Source organism: Periplaneta americana, chromosome 2, assembly GCF_040183065.1.
Source record: "Periplaneta americana isolate PAMFEO1 chromosome 2, P.americana_PAMFEO1_priV1, whole genome shotgun sequence".
Classification (NCBI taxonomy): Eukaryota; Metazoa; Arthropoda; class Insecta; order Blattodea; family Blattidae; genus Periplaneta; species Periplaneta americana.
Genome location: NC_091118.1, coordinates 60868821 through 60892427, shown reverse-complemented (window position 1 = coordinate 60892427; position 23607 = coordinate 60868821). Strand labels below are relative to the sequence as shown.

The following is a 23607-nucleotide window of genomic DNA, read 5'->3' as shown; positions in this document are numbered from 1 at the left end:
CAAAATACATTTTTAGGTTAGGTCTCGTGAGTCAATTGTTTAGTCAAACCAATGAATTTCGTATTGCCAGACAAAATACTTGACATGTTGATCCCTTTCTCGTATAGTTTGCCTACGAAAATATGTTACAAATTATTGAATTATTTAGAATAACCTTCCAACATAAAGTATGGTAAGTAAATAAGTATTTAGTACATAGGATCGTGTGATAACTGGTAACAGTTGGCAACACTGACAAGACAGCAATATTTGCTGTTTAGGAACTGTTCTTATGTGACCCTCACTATATAGCTGGTCTACAGAATCAGATTTCACTAACACTACTGGGTGGGCGCCAGTCCCATACATGACCAAAATCTGAGAAAATTTCTTTTCCCATAAAGCCTTGAAAAAGCACTTATTCTGTAACACGAGTCCAAGCATGATGCCTTAAACCATGGCACTAATGCAAGGGACGCTTCCTGCCATTTAAACCATGTTTTTGTCCCTTATGTGTTTCTATTTTCATAATAAATTTTTCACCCCATATTTACAAGAGTCAAATTTGAAACTTACCACAATTTACAACAATCCTAAGCTTCAGTGAATAAAAGTGATTTGAGACAAATGGTGTTTAACTGTGATGTGGAAAAGAAATTACATGACCAATATTTACAATCGGACCCACACTTAGCCAAACAGAGCATCTACTTTCTACGCTGGTAAACCAGTTACGAATCCTGGTGGGTTAATGTGGAATTTATGGTAGACAAAAACTGTGTCAGGTGGTAGGTTTTCGTGGGGTACTCCCATTTCTTCTACTGACATTTCACCAATGCTTCATTAATCATTATCAATCTGGTGTGTGCTGTAGACCATCTAACATGATGTACGAAAGGCAACACTCTGCTGCAAAAAATTACAAGTATGGCGTGTTCCTCCTAGAGGGGGACAATTGCTTGCCATTTGGGGGAGATATTTATAACCAGTACCTAGTTATTACTCAATGACCCTTGCTTTACGTCATCCAATGTTGTTAACATTATCTCTGATTACCAAAAAAAAAATTACGCTCTGGTGGGTACAAGAAACCTTAAGAGATTTCTCGATGTCTAATATGAGAAAGGAAAACAGGCCAATCTGTGGCCCAACTCTTTGGGAGCTACATGATGATGATGATGATGATGATGATGATGATGATGCTAACATGAACATCTGAAAGTAAAATTTGCACTTTGCAGTATTTTTTTGTGCTTTGTTTACAGTCACTTTAACTACAGTGGTCATATCGCGGCTTTTACCATAGTCGTGATATCATTTTGTCTGAAGTTCGGTGTTCTCTCTAACCCAGAGACATCTGACTTCCCGACCTTGTGTGCTCTCTCACCACCACAACATCCACAGTGTCTGCTGGACATTTAAACCTCGACCAGACCGCTGATGTGCTCTCTCACCAACATGGTCTCAATCACTTAACCTCCAACAGAAGTACCATCTATCTCCAAGCTGGACATTTGAACTCTCACTTGACAGGCGCTATCTCGTGTAAAAAGTTGCAACTATTACGATTACTGAAATATACTACTGTCAGAGGGCTATGGATTTGTTTTTCGCGGAAATTGGGTACCAACCCAGCATTTGGTTTTATTACTGGAAATATACAAAGTGTCCCAAATTGATATATACACTCTTTGAAATACTATTTCACAGCAAAGAAATGAGATAGAAATACGCTTTTTGCAGTTTATGATTTAGAAAGCAGTAGAAAGCATGGAAATATGTCCATTTCTTTATAAACAAACGTGGCGGTGCAATTATCATTCGATTAATGTAAGTGGATACTGAAATGTTATTGAAAAATGGAGAATGTTGTTAAGATTCAATGATGTTGGAGGGTTGAATTTGGAACACAACCACCAACAAGGTTAACTATCACAAGAATCTGAGACAAGTTTGAAGTCGATGGAACAGTGCAAGATGTGTTGAAAGGGCGGTGCGAAAGAAAGAGAAGTTCCACCGATAATAAGAGTGTTGATGCAGTCATGCAGGCTTTTGCACAATCCCCAAACAAGTCAATGAGGCAATATTTTCATGAGATCGGTATCCAGCAAATCCAGTGTTCATGGAATTTTGCGAGCTCAAAAATGGACTTGTCCACGCACTAAATGAGGACGACCCAGAGATGGATAGGACGTAGAAGAAGTGCTGCAGAGTTCCCATCTCGATATCAGGATTTAACCCCTCCAGACTTCTACCTATGGGGAGCTCTACAGGACACAGTGTACGCCACAGAACCACAAACACTGGAGGAACTGAGAATTCAGATTGAACATACGTATAATGATATTCCATTAGCAACAATCCTGTTGGTATGTCGTTTTGTTGTACATTGTTGTTGGGAGTGTACTGTGGCGGATGGGGGCCATTTTGAACATTTACAGGCTTAAGGAATACAAAACCGCAAAAATCGTATTTCTGTGTCATCTCGTTCCAGAGAAATAGTGTTTCAAAATGTGTATACATCAATTTGGGACATTCTGTATAGTATAATTGATTGAGGGAACCACGAAAAAAACCTTAATCAGGTTTGAACTCTGGACCTACCGAATACATGTCCCAAACGCAAGCACATGAGCTAACATGCTTGGTCTTGCAGTATTTTTACAGCTGTGGATATTATCAGAAATTATAATGCTGAGTGAATTTGCATAATATGCTAAACAGAAAGAGAATATTATGCGAAAATTGATCTTTTTTATATTCATAATTACTTATGTAAATAATTTGTAACTGACATACTTTTTATATATTTTAATTGAGAACTACTGTGATTTTCCAACTTTTAACTTGCTGCATTGCTGTGTATATAATTCCTTTTATATGATAAACCTCTGATATTTATTACAGAAATTTCTGTTTATTGAACATATTTTTCTCAATTTCACTGGAATGTATTCCTCTCAATTTATATAATTTTTTCCTCATTTTCTGAAAAGTGTAAAAGCAGAATTCGACTGTACAGTACGCAGAAATATTTTAGGATAAAATATACAAATATGGCCCTTCACTTTAAGAGTTTTCATTGTGAATGATGTGAGCAGAAATAACGTAATACAAAACAGAATGCAATTTCATGGCATTTTGTTTCTATTGATCCTATTAATCACAAAATGAAATTATGATCTTTCAAGCTCACAGGTTTAATGGAAATTGATTTTAGCTAATAAAAACTCTACTGTTTACTACATAAAAAAAGAACTAGTGCGATTTATGTTACCTCCAGTGACTTCACACATGGCATCGATGGGAGAGCTATCACTTGGGACCAGACCAACATCGCGGTCTAACGCGGGAGTTCCTGACAGCCTCAATACCAGTGAAAACAGTCGCTGGTCCCACCGGAATGGTTCACGCGTTAGTTCTGAACCAGGAATTGGTGAATGCATTGGTAGATTGAACTGCAACGAAATTTTAAATAAGATCCATTTATGACAAATAAATAAGAGCACAATTTTTATTCATATAAAATTTCTTTATTATAGCGTAATTTTAACACGAAATTAACATTCACATTTACATATTTATCCTCTCTAAAGTTATACATAAGTTTAACAAACAGGTCGCAACTGAAAATGTTATCTATTAAAGAAAGCCATAAGTTTTAAAATCAGAAGAGCAGTTTCCAATACATTTACGTTATAGGCATGGACATTCAACCATTCTTTCAAAGACTGACTATTTCAAACAGTGCCATCATTAGATTGCTTCGGTTGTAGTTTACACTCCATCAGCAGGCAATTTAATCATATCACAATCTTATTTTCATGAGATCCTAACATCGAATCCTAAGTTTTCACTTCTTAATTGTTCACTGTGTTAGTCTTGTGTTTATAATTTTTATAGTGATATATTTATATTTTTTATTGATTCAATCAATACACAAATTTTTTTCCACATGTGTGTGTATGTTATGTGTGAAATGTGGCATTGAATGGGACAGAAACATGGACATTACAACGAAGTGGAAAAAAAAAAAAAAAAAGACAGGCAGCATTTGAAATGAGGATATGGAAAAGAAAGGAGCATGTGAAATGGACAGACAGAATAAGAAATGCAGCTCTGCTAGAAGGAGTGGCTGAAAGAATAATGTTGAAATTGATAAGGAAGAGAAAAAGAAATTTGCTGGGCCGCCGGCTAAGAAGAAACTGCCTAATGAAAGATGCACTGGAAGGATGGCGAACGGGAGAAAAGTTCGGGGCAGGAAAAGATATCAGATGATAGACAACATTAAAATGTATGGATCGTACATGGAGACTAGGAGGAAGGCAGAAAATAGGGAAGATTGGAGAATGTTGGATTTGCAGTGAAAGACCTGCCATTGGGATAGGGTGACCAGATTCTTCTTTTGTCTGGACATGTCCTCCTTAGTCGTTTGTCCAGGATCCGGGTGGATTTTTTAAAAATCCAGAAATGTCCTCCTTTTTGTAACTTGTGTGTTGTGTGTGTTTGATATTTTGAAATTATATGATTTGACACCTTTTACAAGTAATCTGCCTGTAGGTGGCAGCAGCATCAACGATCATAACCTCCTTTGCTCCTACTTGTTATGGTCATTGCTTTCATATGTAAAATAGATATTGACATCATTTTAAGTATAATATAGGCCTAAGACTAAATCTATTTAGATATCTTCTGTCCCCTTGACTTTCATATTGTAAATGTATAATAATAATAATAATAATAATAATAATAATAATAATAATAATAATAAAGTTTTATCATAATCATTTTGTAATAAAATAGATATTAACATACTTTTAAGTATGATATAAGCCTAAATCTGTACTGTAAATATTTTGTAATAAAATAGATAATGACGTAGTTTAAAATATAATATAAGCCTAAACCTAAATCCAAGTACATATTTTTTGTCCTTTTTTCATTGATGTGAATCTGATCACCCTATGTTGGGAAGAAAACTATGAAAATATATATATCGAACAAAATATCACTGGTTAATCATTGTTCAGCTTAGAAATGAAAGCATATGTGTGGTGCAGAGCTCCATGAATGACTCACTCCTGTAGCAAACTAAAACACCATTCTGCAGTGAAACAAATATAGTGCAATACCAAAATCCTTATAATTCATACAAATTTGTATCTGTGATTAATTACATTGTAATTTATAATATATTATATCAAATAATTACATTCTTTACTTAGTTGAGCAACAAAGCTGTATGAATTATACCAACTACTACGTCATTTACCATCGATGAAATGGGTGATAGTGAGATGAAGTTGAGTATTCACCATGGCATTACCTGACATTCGCCTTACAGTCGGGAAAAATCTTGAAAAATCTATTAAGTAATCGAGAGATTTTACTAAATCACTGGAGTATGGTTTAAAATAGAATTCTGCATCTTAAAAACATATTCATACACTTTCGGAAGCAATTATAATCGATACAAGGATAAAGATTATAATCATTCTGTGCTTCTGGGCTAATTCTGAAGTGGTTATATTATAATCTTAGCTAAATCAATAACCGAGTTATTATCATTGTTGTCACAGCCCCTCCTCCCCCCATTTCACTTTTACTTCAAGTTTTATGCTCAAGTGAACAATCTACAAGGTGAATGTCCGTGAAGAAAAAGGGTTTAAATGTTGCTTCTTTACTAAAGTTTCTCTCATCATGTCCACATTTCGTTTAATCTAATAGTGGTCCAGAGCTGATGGAGTCCCTTGTGGTACAAGAAGGCAAATATATGTTGTATTTTGAGAATTCAATAATAAATACTGTATATGAAATATTTTCCATTAAGTGGACAGCTTCAAATACTTGGGGTGTACTATAAGCAGTAACATGAGCTGCTGCCAAGAAGTCAAAAGGAGAATAGGAATGGTAAAGGAAGCTTTTAATAGAAAAAGGAGCATCTTCTGCGGACCTCTGGAGAAAGAAGTAAGGAAGAGACTAGTGAAGTGCTTTGTGTGGAGTGTAGCATTGTATGGGGCAGAAACATGGACATTACGACGAAGTGAAGAGAAGCAAATAGAAGCATTTTAAATGTGGATATGGAGAAGGATGGAGCGTGTGAAATGGACAGAGTAAGAAACGAAGCTGTGTTGGAAAGAATGGATGAAGAAAGGATGATGCTGAAACTGTCTACTGAAGTATGCACTGGAAGGAATGGTGAATGGGAGAAGAGTTCGTGGCAGAAGATGATATCAGATAATAGACGACATTAAGATATATATGGATATGCGGAGACAAAGAGAAAGGCAGAAAATAGGAAACACTGGAGAATGCTGGGTTTATAGTGAAAGACCTGCCCTTGGACACAACACTATGAATGAATGAATATTATCATCAATTTTCTTTATTTTTAATTAGAATATAAATAGTCTTATATAACAGCCTACCAGGTTTCTTGAGTTGGTAACTAGTGTAGCCTACAGATAAGTATATAAAGAGCACCTTTTGGTGAAGAGTACCTTTTGGTGAAAGGTACCCACTACTGAAGGGAAATAATTCAATCCATCCATCTTACTTTGTGAACATGATTATGCAGATCTGACAAGCAAACATTCTGATGGGGTCAGACAAGAAAGTTACATTTTTTTCTTCCACCATGTTAATAATGTCAAAAGAAGTGTTTATACAAATTTTGGCCACTCGACCACAATTACGAGGCTGTCCAGAAAGTAATTTTCCCTGGAACCGTTTATAGAAACAAAGCACAATTGTATGGAAATAGTTATTGAAACAGATACAGCAATTATTGTGCTATTTGTCAACATATCCCCCACTGGAATTGAGACATTTGTCATACCATGGGATCAATTTTTGTGTCAGATCAGAACCAGCGTTTGACTGTGTCTGCATCTCTCTCTGTGGATCCCATGATATGAGAAATGTCTCAATTCCGATGGAAAATATGTTAAAAAATAGCTCAATAATTGCTATGTCTGTTCCAATAAATTTGTCCAATGAAATTGTATTTTTTTTTTCTGTTAACGGTCCCTGACAAACTTATTTTTTTACGCCCCTGTAACTGCAGTCAAGTGGCTAAAATTTGTAAAAGCACTTTTTTTGACATATGTTGTTGTTTTTTAATGCCAGGCGTTTGACAATAAAGTCATTTGACCTCTTGCACTCCAATATTTTTCAAAGATATTATCATGGCCAGCCACCAAAGCACAGATTTTGAGGTGTTCCGAATCCATTTCTTGGTTTGCGTTGCACAATGGGCAGTTAGGGGACTGATATATTCCAATTCTATGCAGGTGTTAAATGTCAAGTTGTAGCCGATTTAAATGAACACCATATTTTAACGTTTTGGTGGCTACTTCATTCACACACAACCCCCAGAATGTCTGGAGGACCATACCTGCTGTTGGTCGACGGGTCCATTGGACCTAGCTGGGAGATCTTGTTGATCACCAGCTTTCCCTCCTTAAGCCACTGAAGGACGATTTTAGTGCCATAGCAGGTCAGCACTAGGAACAGAAAAGTAGAAAGAGGAGGAAGGAAAGGGAAATGAACCCCTAGGCCTCGAATGCTCTAATGCCATCAGGGTCGAAAAGAGTAAGAGTTCAGTCAGAGGACTGGATAGGAAAGGGTAAAGAGGGAATTAGGTATTGGATAGAGGAAAATTATACCAAATTCAGCCATTAACTCATCAAGCTGACCAGTGCTAATTGATGAGTAGCCGCTCCCTTTAGTTCAGTTCGTAAAATTATGCTTACTAACAGCTGCACCATGGGAAGGTAGGGATGGGACATTGGGTATTTGTCCAGGTTAGTTCCTTAAAACCTTCAATGGGAAGGATTAATGACTCTCCCCACTGTATCCGACAGATACCCTTTTGCAGCCTCTTTTGACATATTAACATGTGGAAAAAAAATGTAACTTTTTTATCTGTCCCCATCAGAACGTTTGCTTGTGAGAGGAAATGTGGTCTCTAATATGCAAAATCAGAAAAAAAAAAAAAAAAATAATAAAAAAATAAAATAAAAAAAAAAAAAAAACCTGTCATGACACTGACACAAAGGTTTTGAATACTTATATAATGTTAAAACTTGCACAAAAATCGGACCTGTTTCATGTATAAAAGGGACATCGAAAGTTAAAGTATCATGCATCAAGGTTCACCCTTCTAAAATCTAAATCATGATATATGGCTGTATATAATTTACTCACATCTTCCTGCACACCAGCACTGTTTGACAGTTTCCCGCCATCAGTAATGACAACAATGACAGATGGCTCAAGGAAGTAGGGGCAGCGACCCTGACCATACGTATCGATGCCTGTCTGCATGCGGTTGATGTTGAGGACATCAAACGCATGTTTCAGGGCTGCTCCCATTGTTGTCATGCCAACACACTGAAGGTTCTTCAGCTCATTCATGAATGTAGCTAAGTTCTCTTTCCATCCAGCCTGAAACATTTAAAATATTTATATTCAAAATGTGTATTACAGTAGAACATGGTTATAACGACATCCAAGGGACCTTAAACATTATGTTGTTATAAACGAGTGTCGTAGTAACCGAGATTCACATTATCAATCTAGTGAGGTGGAAAATGAAAAATAACAAATTTAATTAGACTTATTTTAGATTTATGTATTGACTTCTAAGTCTACAATGAACATAATAAAATACATGTAGGCCTACAATTATAAATACAGTATTCTGTATTAAAACAGTTTGTTCAGTACTCACCAAACTACTTTACTTAGAAGTGAAGTAATCAGTCATTTTACTCTGTTGTCTCCTACTTGCCCAATACACACTTTCTAGGGCTAAATTACGCTCTATGTTCATAATTTCAGTTGCAATTTCACTGCTCCCTTCCCTAGCTTCATAGAACATGTTCATAATTCTAATGACTTCTAAAGTGTCACTCACTTCTTTTAGTGGCCATACTGCATTAAAATGCGTGCACTTAGTGAAAACTTCCTGTCAAAACTGATCTAATACCGCAAGAATTCGGGCAGGGTACAATGGGGTGGGGAATCCGCTTGCATTCCAGAGGTCTATGACAGAAGGAGACTGTAAAGAATTTGTCAGGGTCAGATTTCAACAAAATATTTCTTAAAATACTTTGGTTCTTAGAAAATCTTATTCCAAACTGAGGTTGAAAATGACGTTATATGCGAGGTAGACACATATGCGTTTGTCGTATTAAGCAAGGTAAGAAAGCTTATGTCTTACGGGGAATTAGTTGGGACCACAGAATATTTGACGTAATAGGTGAGGTGTCGCACAAAACGAGGTCGCTATAACCAAGTTCTACTGTATATACAATGACTGTGAAGATAAAGTTGTAGCCATGGTGTGGAAGTAGGAAGTACTGTTGAAGACTCCAATCTTGGAATTTGTGGGGTGATAACGTACTGAGGCTTGTGTATCATCATTGCACGTGTTCAATATTACAAGACGTTCTGAAAATAATTTCACCCATCGTAGACAGGAGATCGAGATACTTGTATCTGGTGCAAATAAATGAATTCCGGAGCAAGGGACAATCAGTTTTTTTTATATAGACGAGACCAGGGTGAATAGCAATATGATATTTAAAAAATGTTGGCAAAATGAGTATGTAAGTGTCCACCAAACTGAGAAGAATTGTGTAGACACATTGAAAATATATAAAAACAATAGGGTACTGTGAAAAACATGGACTCCAATCATATATGATTAATAAAATTATTAGGCTTGTAATCTTGGGGACCAATTATGCAAGTTGACTGCAGTATTGTACATAGCTGGGGACATGAGCTAGTACGAGGACATTGACTTAGTTCTGCGATCGATTACATGAATTACAAGGTGCACATAAACAAATCTGGACAGGTCTGAAAGCAAATATATGCTACATAGCATTACAAAGATTTATTTTTACGTATCTTTTGTTATGTGCAGAAGAATTATCATAGAATTATTCGTGGGTTTGAGTTTTCTCCTTTATTTTCTTATGCTACAATGGCTCTGTATATAACATCGCTTATCACCTCGTATGTTGTATTACATAATTTACATGTAATGTTCCAGTCATTCATTTCAAAACTCTAGCCAAATTCCGCTGCAAAAATATGCACCTGAGAACCTTCAACCTTCGGCATTATTACTCAGCAGGTACACTGTTTACACATGCTATGGTAGTGACTGGCAAATGGAGTATTCGGCAGGTACACTGTTTATGCATGATAGAGTACTGACTGGTGAATGGATAGTCAACTTGAAACCACTGTAACACACCCTATCGGTCCCCAACATTACAAGCCTAATTATTTTAAATTTAATGGGGCTTAAGACAGCGGTGTCCCGCGCCGTGGCATCGTGGTCTAAGGCATCCTGCCCAGGACTTGCGTTACAGAATGTGCACTGGTTCGAGTGCTCATGGGGGAAGAAATTTTCTCATGAAATTTCGGCCAGTGTATGGAACTGGTGACCACCCAGCATCGTGATGCACTTGGGGAGCTACGATAGGTAGCAAAATCCGGTTGCGAATGCCAGCTATAATGGCTGGGGGGATCATCGTGCTAACCACACGATACCTCCGTTCTGGTTAGATGATCGTCCACCTCTGCTTCGACATGTGGGTGTGAGGCCAGCAGCCGGCTGGTTGGTCTAGGTCCTTCACGGGCTGTAGCGCCACGGATTATTATTATTATTATTAAGACAGTGGTAGTGATAGTGATAACATTAGTGATACTGATGATTGTGATGGCAGTAGGAGTAGTAAGAACAGTGACAATGCACCTGAATGTGATGCTAACATGACCTGCTCAACAGCTTCCGCTGTGAGCTAGGATCAGAACACAATTTTTAGACATCTGGTAGCAGGCTAGCATTACTAATAGGAGTCACTATCGCGAACTGTAGGAACGGGTTACATTCCTGTCAGGTTCCAAGATTAGAGTCTTCCACAGTAACTTCGAATGGAGCTGGGTCAGTATGTAATAAATGTATCAAATTTTAAGGCCTTTTTACAATATCATACTGTAGACACATCTAACATTTTGGGACTACAAATCAGTTGTCATCAAGGAAGGTAGGGGAAGTGGAACTTATATTTCGGATCAAGACTGAAGAATATATTAGGCTGATGCATAAGTTCGTAGCATTTTTGTTAATCACAACACTGCATTGTTAGGATATTGTTTGGTAGTCATTTGTTATTTATTGTGTGTTGTGCTTGTAAATACACGTTGAATTTTGCGGATGTGAAGAAAGTTGTGCTATTTGTGGGCTAAAGAAGATGAAGTGTCAAGTGGAAAAAAAGGAATACTTCAGACATATACTTATTTCTGTTTAAGTTTGATAGAGGAGAAAAAGCAGTGAAGGCAGTTCGAAACATTTGTGCCCTGTATGGAAAGAATGTCATTGGAGAAAGAAATGATTTTGTCATTTTAACTTCTACACCATACAAAAGTTAGTGTCCATCCACAGAAGATGATGATATGCATCTTGTGGGATAAAGAAGGTATACTACAAATTGCTTCCTAGGAATACAACCATAACTGTTGACATTTATTGCCAACAACTAGGACGTCTTCCAGCTGCAATTGAAGAAAAACGACTGGGAAGACTGCAAGTGCTGCTACAACACGATATTGCATGGCCATATTATCGTTAATATGATGAAAGGAGATATCTAGGAGTTCGGTTGGGAGGTGATTCCACAACCCCCATTTTCTCCCGATATTGCACCCTCAGATTTCAACCTTTTCCGTTCTCTATCCAACAATCTACAAGCGAATTCTTTTGACCACAAAGATGCTTTACAAACTTGGCTTGACTTCTTTAATTCCAAACCAGCAGATTTCTTCAGATGCGAAATCGAAAAACTTCCGCAGATAATGTAGGAAAATATATTACTGATTAATTTCTTTCTTCTATTGACCTCAAAAACTTTTACTGCTGCGAAAAAATGCTACGAACTTTTGCAACAATCCAATATCTCTGTAAAAAATCCAACACATTACTTCATTTAATTCAGTAATCCCATTTTATACATACTGACTGTCAATCCTATTCTGTTATTCATATTAAAACAGCAGTAACATGTTATCTGCACTTACAAATAAGACTTTAATAAGAAATCTTCAGCACTTTTACTACTGTGTAAGCATCTACTAGACACAAACTTGAAATGATTTTGTGACATAGTATTGTGAATGGTATACAGATTGTGTCAGTCTGAGAAGGCAATTGTACTCTCTTTGGGGGGTGGAAGGGCATTCTAGAAGGACTTCACTGGCCCTTGGGCCTACATGGCTGAATCATCAGGTAACATCACATAACTGAGTCACTGTTTACAAGAAAGCAACCATTCGGACTCGGTAATTCCCTTCAATAATCCTTCATTTTATGTTGAACAAAATGATGAAGGACATCCTTGTACTCCTCTCCCTATTCTCATCATTTTAACCAACTAGCTATCTCAACTTAATTATAATTCTTTACATGTTGCATATGGAATGAACTGAATTAAATTAGTTCATAAATTATTACTTTCTCTTATAGGTTTATCTCAATTTAAATAAATACGTACTAGTCGTTAAAACTTAACTGGAGAATCTTTTAAGTGTATTGTAAATATTCATAATTTAAATACCGGTATGTATGTAACTATTGTATTAAGGTGGTTGAATGGAAAAGAAGGTTTTATGGCCTTAACTCTGCCAGCAAAAATAAAACATTCTATTATTATTATTATTATTATTATTATTATTCCACTTCCCTTTGACATTTGTTCTCCTATCCTGACTTTGACTAGTTTTATATAAAGGTTACAGAATAGCCTCCTTTCTTTCCAATGCACACCTATCAGTGTGAATACAAAGTACAGTGAAACCTGTTCAAATCGGAACCTGAATAATCCGGAATCCTAGCTATTTCGGAACAATTTATTGGTCCCAGCGAAATTCGTATATATAATGTGTAATTTTTGCTGAATAAAATGGAAACTTCCAACGCGGAAACGGAAACTGCCTGCTACTGTTCAAAACGGAAATAATATTTTGGACACGTTATATTTTGTAACTATATTTTGAAACAGCATGTAATTTCAAGGAATATACGAAATATGTAGGTCACTAAGATAAAAACAAGTTTTCTTTGCAAAACTTTGGAGGGTACGAGGGTGTGTTGGCCTGTCGGTCATAAATTTTATTACCCTGTTGACTAGGCTGACGAGTCCCTTCAGAGATTTTCAATGCTTCACACCCATATACTGTCGTAGCTAGACAGAGCGCAAGTGTAGTGATTTCCAGGTAAAAAAGTTGCGTAAAATGTGGCATTAACATTAAGTGATGAAGTAAAAGTTATCGAGTTAAAGGAAAATTAGAAACGAAGCGTATGTGAAATAATGTTGAAATTCAGTTGTGGAAAACTCAGGTGCGTCACTTAAAGATAAAGATCATAATGAGTGAGTGGCTTGCGGTCAATATTGGTGACATTCTGTAAAAGGATCCAGAAAGAAACTCTTTATGTGGAAATAAATGAACTGTTGTGGGAGTGGGTCCTTCATGACCTTTCAGAAAACATGCCGATTTCTGGATCTATTCTGCAAAGCAAACCATTGTACTGCAAAAGAAATTACATAAACCAGAATTCAAGACTTCTAATGGATGACTCATAGTCCAATTAATAATGTGCAGTGATATACAGTACAGTATTATAGTATGATGTTAGATATTAAATTGAATGAGATTAGTAAACTTTAGCAGTGTTTAATGACTGATGAATGAGCTACGATAACATTTATACAGAAAATGAGATTTTAATCAAGATGATCCACCAACAATAAGTGACAGAAAGCTGATTTAATGTGATTAGTATTAAACGGAATATTCTGTACTTCTTGCAGTTTGCGGCATGTCATTTTGTTTGATAAAATATTCAATTTTAATGTAACACCTTAATAATATGGAAACCTGTCCACAACGGAAAAAAAAAAAATTAGGACCATATCAATTCTGTCTTGAACAGGTTTCACTGTATCAGCAAAGTATCAGTATAGCCTAATTGGCGACAGCAAGATTTATTTTGGTGATAAGTGTAAGCTTTTGCTACACCATTACTACAACTCATCTTACAATTTGGGGAAATATTGGCTAAAACCCAACTAAGGTAACGGTAAACATCTCACAAAGGAATAGAATCTCTGCCCAAGCAGCCTCACAGTGTAAGTCTTGCTTGCTATCTCTAGATTATGATAGTCGTTTGCTAACAATGGTATCTACAGTACTGTTGAACTATTGAGTAATCTGTGTGTAGTGTGGAGATGTACATGTGCAAAGACATCCCTACAAGAAAAAAATCAAAATTCGGAAGAAGTTTAACACTCAAAAGTCGATATTGAGAATTAGTTTACAATTTATGAATGTATTTTGAACAAGAAAATATAAATGGAAGCTTATTATCAGAGTGAAGGAATATGACATTACTGCCTGTGTAATGTTATACCTGTCATATCATGATCATGATCAACTTCATCAAGGATTAAGATTATGGTCACTCATTGCTTCTTTAGCAGAGCTGCAGTACAAAATATTGTGCAACTCGCACAGTGCAATGTGCTTACAACAGCACAACTTGGAAAGTAGCATTATCGAACCAGTTGTTTGCTAGTTTCTCATGCTGTGAGCAGTTTAAAAGTAACGACAAGTGAAAATTCAGTAAATAATACTTGCACTTTCGTATTTTCCTCCATGATCTTGTATTTAACACAGTAGGTAGAAGATCAGAAGTTCACTAATTTAAGTCAGGTTGTCAACGAGTTTTTAAGGGGCAAGGAAATTCATTGTAATGGCAGTATGTGGAAAGATAGGAACAGTGAAGGTCTCGTGTTGAATATTTACATACTTTATACACTTGTCCTTAATTTATATTAAATTGCACACAGTTGTAACACCCGTATTCTGATGAGAGATGAACCATAGTTTCTCTTTCCCCAAACCATTCAATGATTTGGGCCACCGGTGTGGCTCAGCTGGTTAAGGCACTTGCCTGCCGGTCTGAAGTTGTGTTCGGGCGTGGGTTCGATCCCCGCTTGGGCTGATTACCTGGTTGGGTTTTTTCGAGGTTTTCCCCAACCATAATGTGAATGCAAGGTAATCCTCGGCCTCATCTTGCCAAATATCATCTCGCTATCACCAATCTCATCGACGCTAAAAAAGGTAGTAGTTGATACAGCATCGTTAAATAACCAACTAAAATTAAAATTAAAAGATTTGCACACTTTTTCGATACTTAGCACAACCATGATTTCTTTTTATACCCATGAAAAATAATTTATATATAAGCCTAGTAACTTATTAAACATTGTTTTATATATATATATATATATATATATATATATATATATATATATATATATATATAATATATTATATTACACTAATCAGATTTCAGATGCATACAAACATAAGTTCTTTTTCTGACACATATCGTCAAGTGAGATGTACTGCCTGATAATAAAGTAGTTCTGTTCTCTAAACAGGAGATAAGCTGTCACTTGAGTTTCATCAACTAAGCCCCTAATGCGAACATAATCACAAAATTCTTGAAGAATCAACACAGAGATACCAAGGAGGGTCACCAGATTTAAAGTCCCGGTCTGATGGACGAATCACTATGAACAAATGCCCTCTTCATAGACACTGCGGAGAGTTTGAGATTTAACTCAGGCATACTGATGCACAATCTAGTGATTAGAAGTTGCGTACTACCACCTCTCCTAGTCCCGAGATAAAAATTTACCCTGCCAAGAATTGAACTCGGGCGGCTAGTCTGGAGGCAGACGTGCTACCACAGAGCTAATTTGGCAGACTGAGGGGGTTAAATGTTAATCACCACACAAAACTGAATTTAGATTAGAAATGTTATGCATGTGCTTTACAATCAAATCAATACGTACAGTACTCTACAGCCTACAGCTTTGAATACATTTTGCTTATAAATGACGAGGGCAATTTAACTCATTGCTGACTAACATCGTGGAATAAAATTCTAAAAACTTTGTGAGTCCAGATCTGGCAATTGCCTCAATTAAAAAATTTGCACAGGCAAAAATGTAGATGCAAATTCAGACAAGAGTGCTAGTGAAAGAGTGGTTTTTCAACTCAGAGTCAATCTTGGACAAGGGCTACACTATCTACATGAATAACTGGTATTCATCACCAAATTTATATTTAGCACTTTGGGAGAGGAAGATAAATGCAGTGGGGACTGTTCATAACGAAAGAATTTTTCCAAGGAACTAGCTTCGATAAAGTTGAAGAAAGGGGAGAAAGAATCTAATTCCTGTAAAGGCTTATTGGTAATAAAGTGGCATGACAGAAAAGCTGTATGATTGTTCTGTCTACAAAACAGAACAGTATTCATATGCTCGACAAAGGAAGAATGAAAAGGAAGAAACAGTATTCAAGCTCAAGTGCATTAAGAGTAGTCTACAATAACAGGGTGTTGGGGATTGATCATTAGTCCTCGCTCTCTTTCCCATTGTAGGGAAATATGTAGAAGGCTAAAGAAAAGTTTTCTTCTATATTTTAATAGATATGATACTTTTCATTGCCTACGTTATTGTATGCAAGACCCTGAATGGAAGAAGGAAGCAAACCCAAGAAGAAAAAAACATACAAAGCTTCCACTGAACCTGGCAGATGATATTTTAGAGGGTGTGACCTTGTCTAAACTATAATGTTCATGTAAAGGCAGCACATGGAGATACACAACATTACGAGCAAAGTGCTGGCTCAATTCCCCACCATATACTACCAACTGAAAGGAAGAAAAATTCAGCAAGAGCCTGCAGAGTTTGTACATCTTACAAGAAACAAAGCAAAACGATGTGGGAGTGCAAACGTCAAATGTTCCTTCATGTTCCAGAGTGCTTCGAAGCCTATCATACTCTCCAAAATTATTAACAAAAGGTGAGAGTATAATATCACAATGATAAAACACTCGTCTTTACTTGCCAGAATTAGGAACAGTAAAACAGATTACGCTGCACAATGACATTTTCACAAAATAATAATAATAATAATTATAATAATAATAATAATAATAATAATAATAATAATAATAATAATGGTTTATTTAACCTGGCAGAGTTAAAGCCATACGGCCTTCTCTAACACTCAACCAGGAGTAAAACTGAGTTACAAAAAACACTACAAATTTACAAAGCACACTACAAATTTTACACACAAAACTGAATAAGATAAATAATAACATAATGTAAACATCAAGTAAGTAGAAATCAGACATAATATATAACATATAGAAAGAAAGAAAAATGCATAATAAAATGTGAACAGCAAGTCAAAATAAATGAGGCATACAAAGTCTAAAAATATACGACAATAAAATAATATTTTATTTATTTACCAGTGCTTCCTCAAATTAGAGGCTTCCATTAGACAAAGCATACAAAACAAAAAAAGAACAAATAGATGAAAGATAACAGAGTGAGAAAAATGACAAATAAGTAAACAAACAATGGCAGTTAACAGAATAAGCTAACAATAATAATAATAATAATAATAATAATAATAATAATAATAATAATAATAGTAATAGCAGTAGTAGTAATAAAATAGTAAAATACAAAGCATACAATGAACACAATATCTTTAGTTTCATTTTGGTTTCGTAGTTTCATTTTGGAGATGCCGATAAGCTCACTGTATTATAATATCAATTTTTGTTTACCACCTGTGCTTATCTTAATATTTGGATTTATATAAATCCAAATATTAAGATAAGCACAGGTGGTAAACAAAAATTGATATTATAATACAATATCTTTAGGTACACACAGTAAGGAAAATTATGATTACAGCCTATATAGCTCAAGTTATCACATTAGCCTATAGACATACCATTACGGGAAATATGAAAACAAAAGGATAAAATAAATTAAATATCACTAGAGTATAAAAAAAAAAAAAAATGTGAATACGTGGAAACATGCAATACAACATGCAATTGTCATAATAGTAGTTAAGTTAGTTTGGCAACTCGTCATAAGATAATTTTCTAACTTGGATTTGAAAGATTTCAATGTTCGGCAGCCCTTGACTTCAGGCGGCAGAGAGGTAGCAACAGTGAAAGATGAGGAATACAGAGATGATGTGTGAAATGTAATTTCTAGCATGTTATCGCGTTGTGTTCGAGTATTAATATTATGATAGTGAGAGAGAGTATGAAAATGGGCAAATAAGAGGGTGGTGAAGTGTGCATAATTCGATATAAAAGAGAAAGCAAGTGCAGATTCCTCCTCTCATGTAACCTAAGCCATGATAACTTCTCGAAAGAAGGTGAGATATGATCATAGTATCGAACATTGCAAATGAAGCGGACGCATGCATTATGAACATGCTGTATTTTCTGAGCGGAATCAATCCTGAGATCACTGAACAAAACGTCGCAATAATTGAAGACGTTTGCGTTATTTAATATGGTATCTAATGGAGATACTCTCTAAATTTTTCATCTCATGTTAAGGGACAATGTCAGTACAAAGTTAGAATGCTTGTTACAAGCTTACTATTATTTTATTTAATTTCAATGTAGAAATTCCAACAAAATGCAAATTAGCGAAGGACCACTGCAGAAGATAGAAAATAAACAAAGCTGAAGTGAAAGGCAACTGTATGAAAAAGCCAATGAAGAAAAACACATTTTAACAAAATCTCGGAAAACTAGCAGTAGGCTTAGCACATTTCCGATTGCTTACAGGATATGATTGTCTCACTGAGCATCTCAACAAACCGAACTTAACAATAACAAACTATCCTATATGTAACAAAAATGAAATTTTGAACAAACAGCACCTTCTTCTCTGTAATAAACTCAACTCTGATAAATAGGAAGAACAACAACATTGACGCACTTACTTCGGAAGCTTGAGAAAGAATGATGCAAATCAACTAATCGTCATTCGAAAATGACAACAAAAGAACAGTTTACTGCTATTAATTACTACAATTTCCTGTAACCTGTACTGGATAATCAGAGTACTTTATTGACGGATGTCAAACAAAGCAACAAGGTCAAGTTAAGGAGAAACTATATAGCATTAATTGAAAGATTACAAATGACTGCATGAAACATAAGAGGATTAAGAACTAAAGAAAAAGAGTTAAATAGAGAACTAAAAATAAAGAAAATTAATACTGTTGTCATTATCAGCAAAAAAAACTACAAGGTATAAAAGAACTAAACCATTACACAATGATTTACATTAGTGTACCAGTATGAATAAAAACAAGAGATCAAAGAGGAGCAGCAATTTTAAGAAAAAAAAAAATGAAAACACACAATTCGAAGCTAAATCTATGTTAATTTCCTCTGATTGAGGTTCTGACTGGTAAGTACAGTTCCCCCAAAAAATGAATGAGACGATGGAATATTCTTAAGTCTCGGATGTAACACACTGCGCATGATCAGACACCAGAGCAATGATAAACAAGATAACGAATATTTGAGTTATTTAAATATAGGCTATTTGGTTTGTTGCAAGCATAATCCCGAAATTCACTTCAAAAACTGCAAAAAATATGGTAATATGACGTAAATAGGTAAATATACACATAAATCGTATAGTTAAATCGACATTTGAACCTTCATGACTACATTGACACTCAGTGCAGAAATGGAAACTTTCGTGTCATCTCAGTAGCTCAGACTCATTTATACTATTTATATATTTATTTTAACTTTAATAGGTTATTTTATCAACATCTTAGGTTATTTAGCATCTGAATGAGATGAAGGTGATAATGCTGGTAAAATGAATCCAGGGTCCAGCACTGAAAATTACCCAGCATTTGCTCATATTGGGTTGAGGGAAAACCCCAGAAAAAATCTCAATCATATAACTTGCCCCGACTGGAAATCGAACCCGGGCCACCTGGTTTCACAGCCAGACACGCTAGCTGTTACTCCACAGGTGTGGACCCATTTATATATTTTACATATACAGTATATAGTGTAAATGTATATTTTATATTAAAAACTAAGAATTACAATGAAATTGAAAAATGTAAAATGCTTTAACAACAAGCATTAAGAAATTGATTTTAAATAACTACATTTAAATATTAACCGCATCAGCCACTGAGACAAGATGGAAAGACAGACATTTCTCCAGCTTTCAGTCTCACCGCAGGCAGGTTACCATTCAAAATATTGACAAAGAATATTATAGCCCGGGCCATTTGGGAACACATTCCAAGAGGGCAAACATGCGAGTGAGAGTGCTGGCTTCCTCTCCTTGACAAGGTTTTAAATCAAGTTTTTTCCCATTCCATTTCATTTCATTTCCTGTATTCTATAGATCTTATATTAGCATTGATGCTCAAAGATGTGAAATAAGTCACAATTTTGTAAGATTACAATTGTACAAATTTTTATACTATATAGATGAGGAGGCGAGATATGGCATATGGGCTGTGTGTCAACGAAAAGAATGAGCTATCAGAGTGTTTCATGATGGTTAATATTATACGAATTTACTGACACGAAAGTTCATCTATCTTCCTCCTCTACCTATACCCATAGGTGATATAGCCATGGCATATGATATAGTCACAGGACAGGTCTTGCCTCCTCTACTATAGTATAACTCACTTCAAAATTAGTTACATGGCGCTCGGTATAAAAAATCCTGAGTAAATCTGTGATCAGTCAGGCTGCTGTACAGCATCTTAAGACCCCACTTCAAGGACGACATTATCTACCATGTGAAACAATAGTCACTTGCCAAAGGGGAAAAATATTTTTATTTGAAATGATAATCGTAGAAGCATGATAAAAACAAGAAGCACGACAAGAACAAAGACGAGGACGATGACAAGGATCACAACATGAGCTGTGACAAGCACCACAATAAAGATCATGATAAGAACTACGAAATGAATCATGATAAGGACCACGAAATGAATCACAATAAGGATCACGATAATGAACAAGACCACGATAACGACCCTGACAAAGAAAATAAGGACCATGATAAGGACCACAATAAAGACAATTGTCGTGATAAGGACCATGACAAAGACAAGGATCACAGTAAGGACCACAAAGACAACAAGGATCAGCATAAGGACCTGGCAAAGGCTACAAAGACCATGATAAGGACTAAGCATCACGTGAATCACTGTCCTTGTCGTGGTTCTTGTTATGATCCATGTCTTGGTACTTTTAATTCTTATCATTATCCATGTCATGGTCCTTATCATGATCATTGCCGTAGATCTTACAATGATCCTTGTTGTCTTTGCCACGATCCTCATCATGGTCACTGTTGTCTTTGTCGGGTTTCTTATCGTGGTCCTTGTTGTGGTCCTTATCTTGATCCTTGTCACTGCAATAGCCCTTTACTGTTCTTGTCTTTATCATAATCCTTATTGTGATATTTGTTGTCTTTGTTATAGTCCTTATAGTGGTCTTGGTCCTTATCGTGGTTCATGTCATGACCTTTATCGTGAACTTTGTCCTTATCATAGTCCATTTCGTAATTACTATCGTGGTCCTTGTCTTTGCCTATGTAGCGTTTCTTATATTGGTCCTTGTTTCTCCCTGTCATGGTCCTTATCGTGATCTTTATTGTTTTTGTCGTGGTTCTTGTTGTCTTTGACATGTCTCTTATCGCGACCTTTGTCTTTATCGTGGTCCTTGTTGGCATTGTAATAATCCTTATTGTCTTCCTTATTGCTTTTTTTCACGGTCCTTATTAGGTATTTGTTGTTTTTGTTATTGTCCTTATCGTGATCCATGTTGGGATCTTTATTGTGATTCCTGTCTTTGTTACTGTCATGGTCCTAAAATGATTCTTGTCAATCTCATAGTTCTTATTGCAACCTTATCATGGCCGAATGTCGTGATCCCTTTCACGATCATTCTCGTGATTATCGTCGTGGCCCATGTCATGATCCTCATCGTAGTCCTTGTCTTTGTCATAATCGTTGTTCTTGTTGTGATCCTTGTCATTCTTATAGTTATCGTAATTGTGGTCCTTATAACCTTTATCATAGTCCTCCTTGTGATCATTCTCGTGGTCCTTATAGTGACCCCTATCAAAGTGCTTTTCGTGGCCTATATCGTCATCTTTACTGTGGTCCTTGTCGTGGCTCTTATCTTTGACGCATTCCTTATCGCGATCCTTTCATGGTTCTTATCACAGTTCTTTGGTGGTCTTTGACGTGATCCTTATCATACTCAATGTCGTGGTCCTTATCGTGATCGTTGTCGTGGTACTTATCATGGTGCATGTCGTGATCCTTATCATGGTCCTCATCTTTATCGCAGCCGTTAGAGCGGTCTTTGCTGTTTTCTCCATGGTCTTCATCATAACGCTTGTTGCCATTGTAATGGTCTTCATCATTCCACTTGTTGTTCTTATCATGGTTTTATAGTGGTATTTCTTGTTTTGTCATGGTCCTTATCTTGCTAAATTTCGAAATCCTTATCGTGGTCCATGTCGTGGTTTTTAACGTGATCCTTGTTTTGTTTGTCGTACATGTCGTGGTCTTTGCCGTGGTGTTAATCGTGGTCTGTATCTGTGAACCTTATCACGGACCATGTCTGAGTCCTTATCATGATCCTCGTCATGGTGCTTGTCGCGGTTCATGGCGTGATCCTTATCCTCGTCTTGTCGTGGTCCATGTTGTGATTCTTATAGTCATCCTTGTCGTGAACATTATCGTGGTCCTTGAGTGATCCTTATCTTTGTCCATATTGAGGTCCTTATTGTGATTCTTATTTTGAAACTTGTCGTGTTTCATGTCATGTTCCTTACCGTGGCCTCTGTTGTAGTTCTTATTGTGCTTCTTGTCATGGTCCATGTTGTGATCCTCATCATTTTCCTTACCGTGGTTCATATCTTTGTCGTGGTCCTTACTGTTTTCCTGGTTGTCTTTCTAATAATCCTTTTCGTGGTCCTGGTCCTTGTTGTAATCCTTATCGTGGTCCATATTGTGGTATTTATCGTAATGCTTGTCATGTTTCTTGTCCTAGTGTATTATCGTGGTCCTGATCTTTCTCCTTATCGTGGTCCTTGTCTTTCTAATAGTCCTTTCTGTGGTTCTGGTCCTTTTAATCCTTGTCCATTTCGTGGCAATTATCATAATCTTTGTCGTGGCGTTTGTCGTGTTTCTTTTAATATGTTATTGTGGTCCTGATCTTTGTCCTTGTTGTCCTCGTCGTGGTCCTTACAATGTTCCTTGCTATCTTTGCCGTGGGTCTACATTTGTCACTTCAAAATTAATAGTGTTCTCTCACTTTGGTGAATGACTTTCGTGTTACACAATATATTTCAAACTTTCATAAAAGATAAATGATCAAGGACGTGAAAAGACACCTACACCAGAAATAGACAGACAACTGATAACATTTTGCACTGGTGTGTACAAGAATAGGATGAAAATAAGTCTAAGCATGCCCGGCCAGATGTCTTCCTGGCTACATCAATATCGCGTAAACCGTGTTGTAGAACTTTAACTTTCAACGACCAAGAGTCGTCTCATTCCTTTTTTGGGGAACTGTACATCTATTATTATCAGGCAGTACATCTCATTTGACGATATGTGTCAGAGGAA

General features: G+C 36.2%; 1 protein-coding gene across 2 annotated transcripts in view; it reads right to left on the bottom strand.

Moving 5' to 3' along the window:
• IntS6 (integrator complex subunit 6) overlaps positions 1–23607 on the bottom strand; it is an 84991-nt gene that overhangs the window by 55924 nt on the left and 5460 nt on the right. Inside the window, exons 1-3 of one of the 2 annotated variants that reach the window (XM_069817752.1) lie at positions 8714–8948; positions 8188–8427; positions 3257–3437 (exon numbers count right to left, since the gene is read on the bottom strand). In XM_069817752.1, coding sequence (XP_069673853.1) covers positions 3257–3437; positions 8188–8397 — 391 coding nt within the window. In that variant the 5' untranslated portion in view covers positions 8398–8427; positions 8714–8948. Of the gene's footprint in view, positions 1–3256; positions 3438–8187; positions 8428–8713; positions 8949–23607 lie in introns of those variants that run through there. The other variant, XM_069817751.1, reaches the window with a different exon arrangement.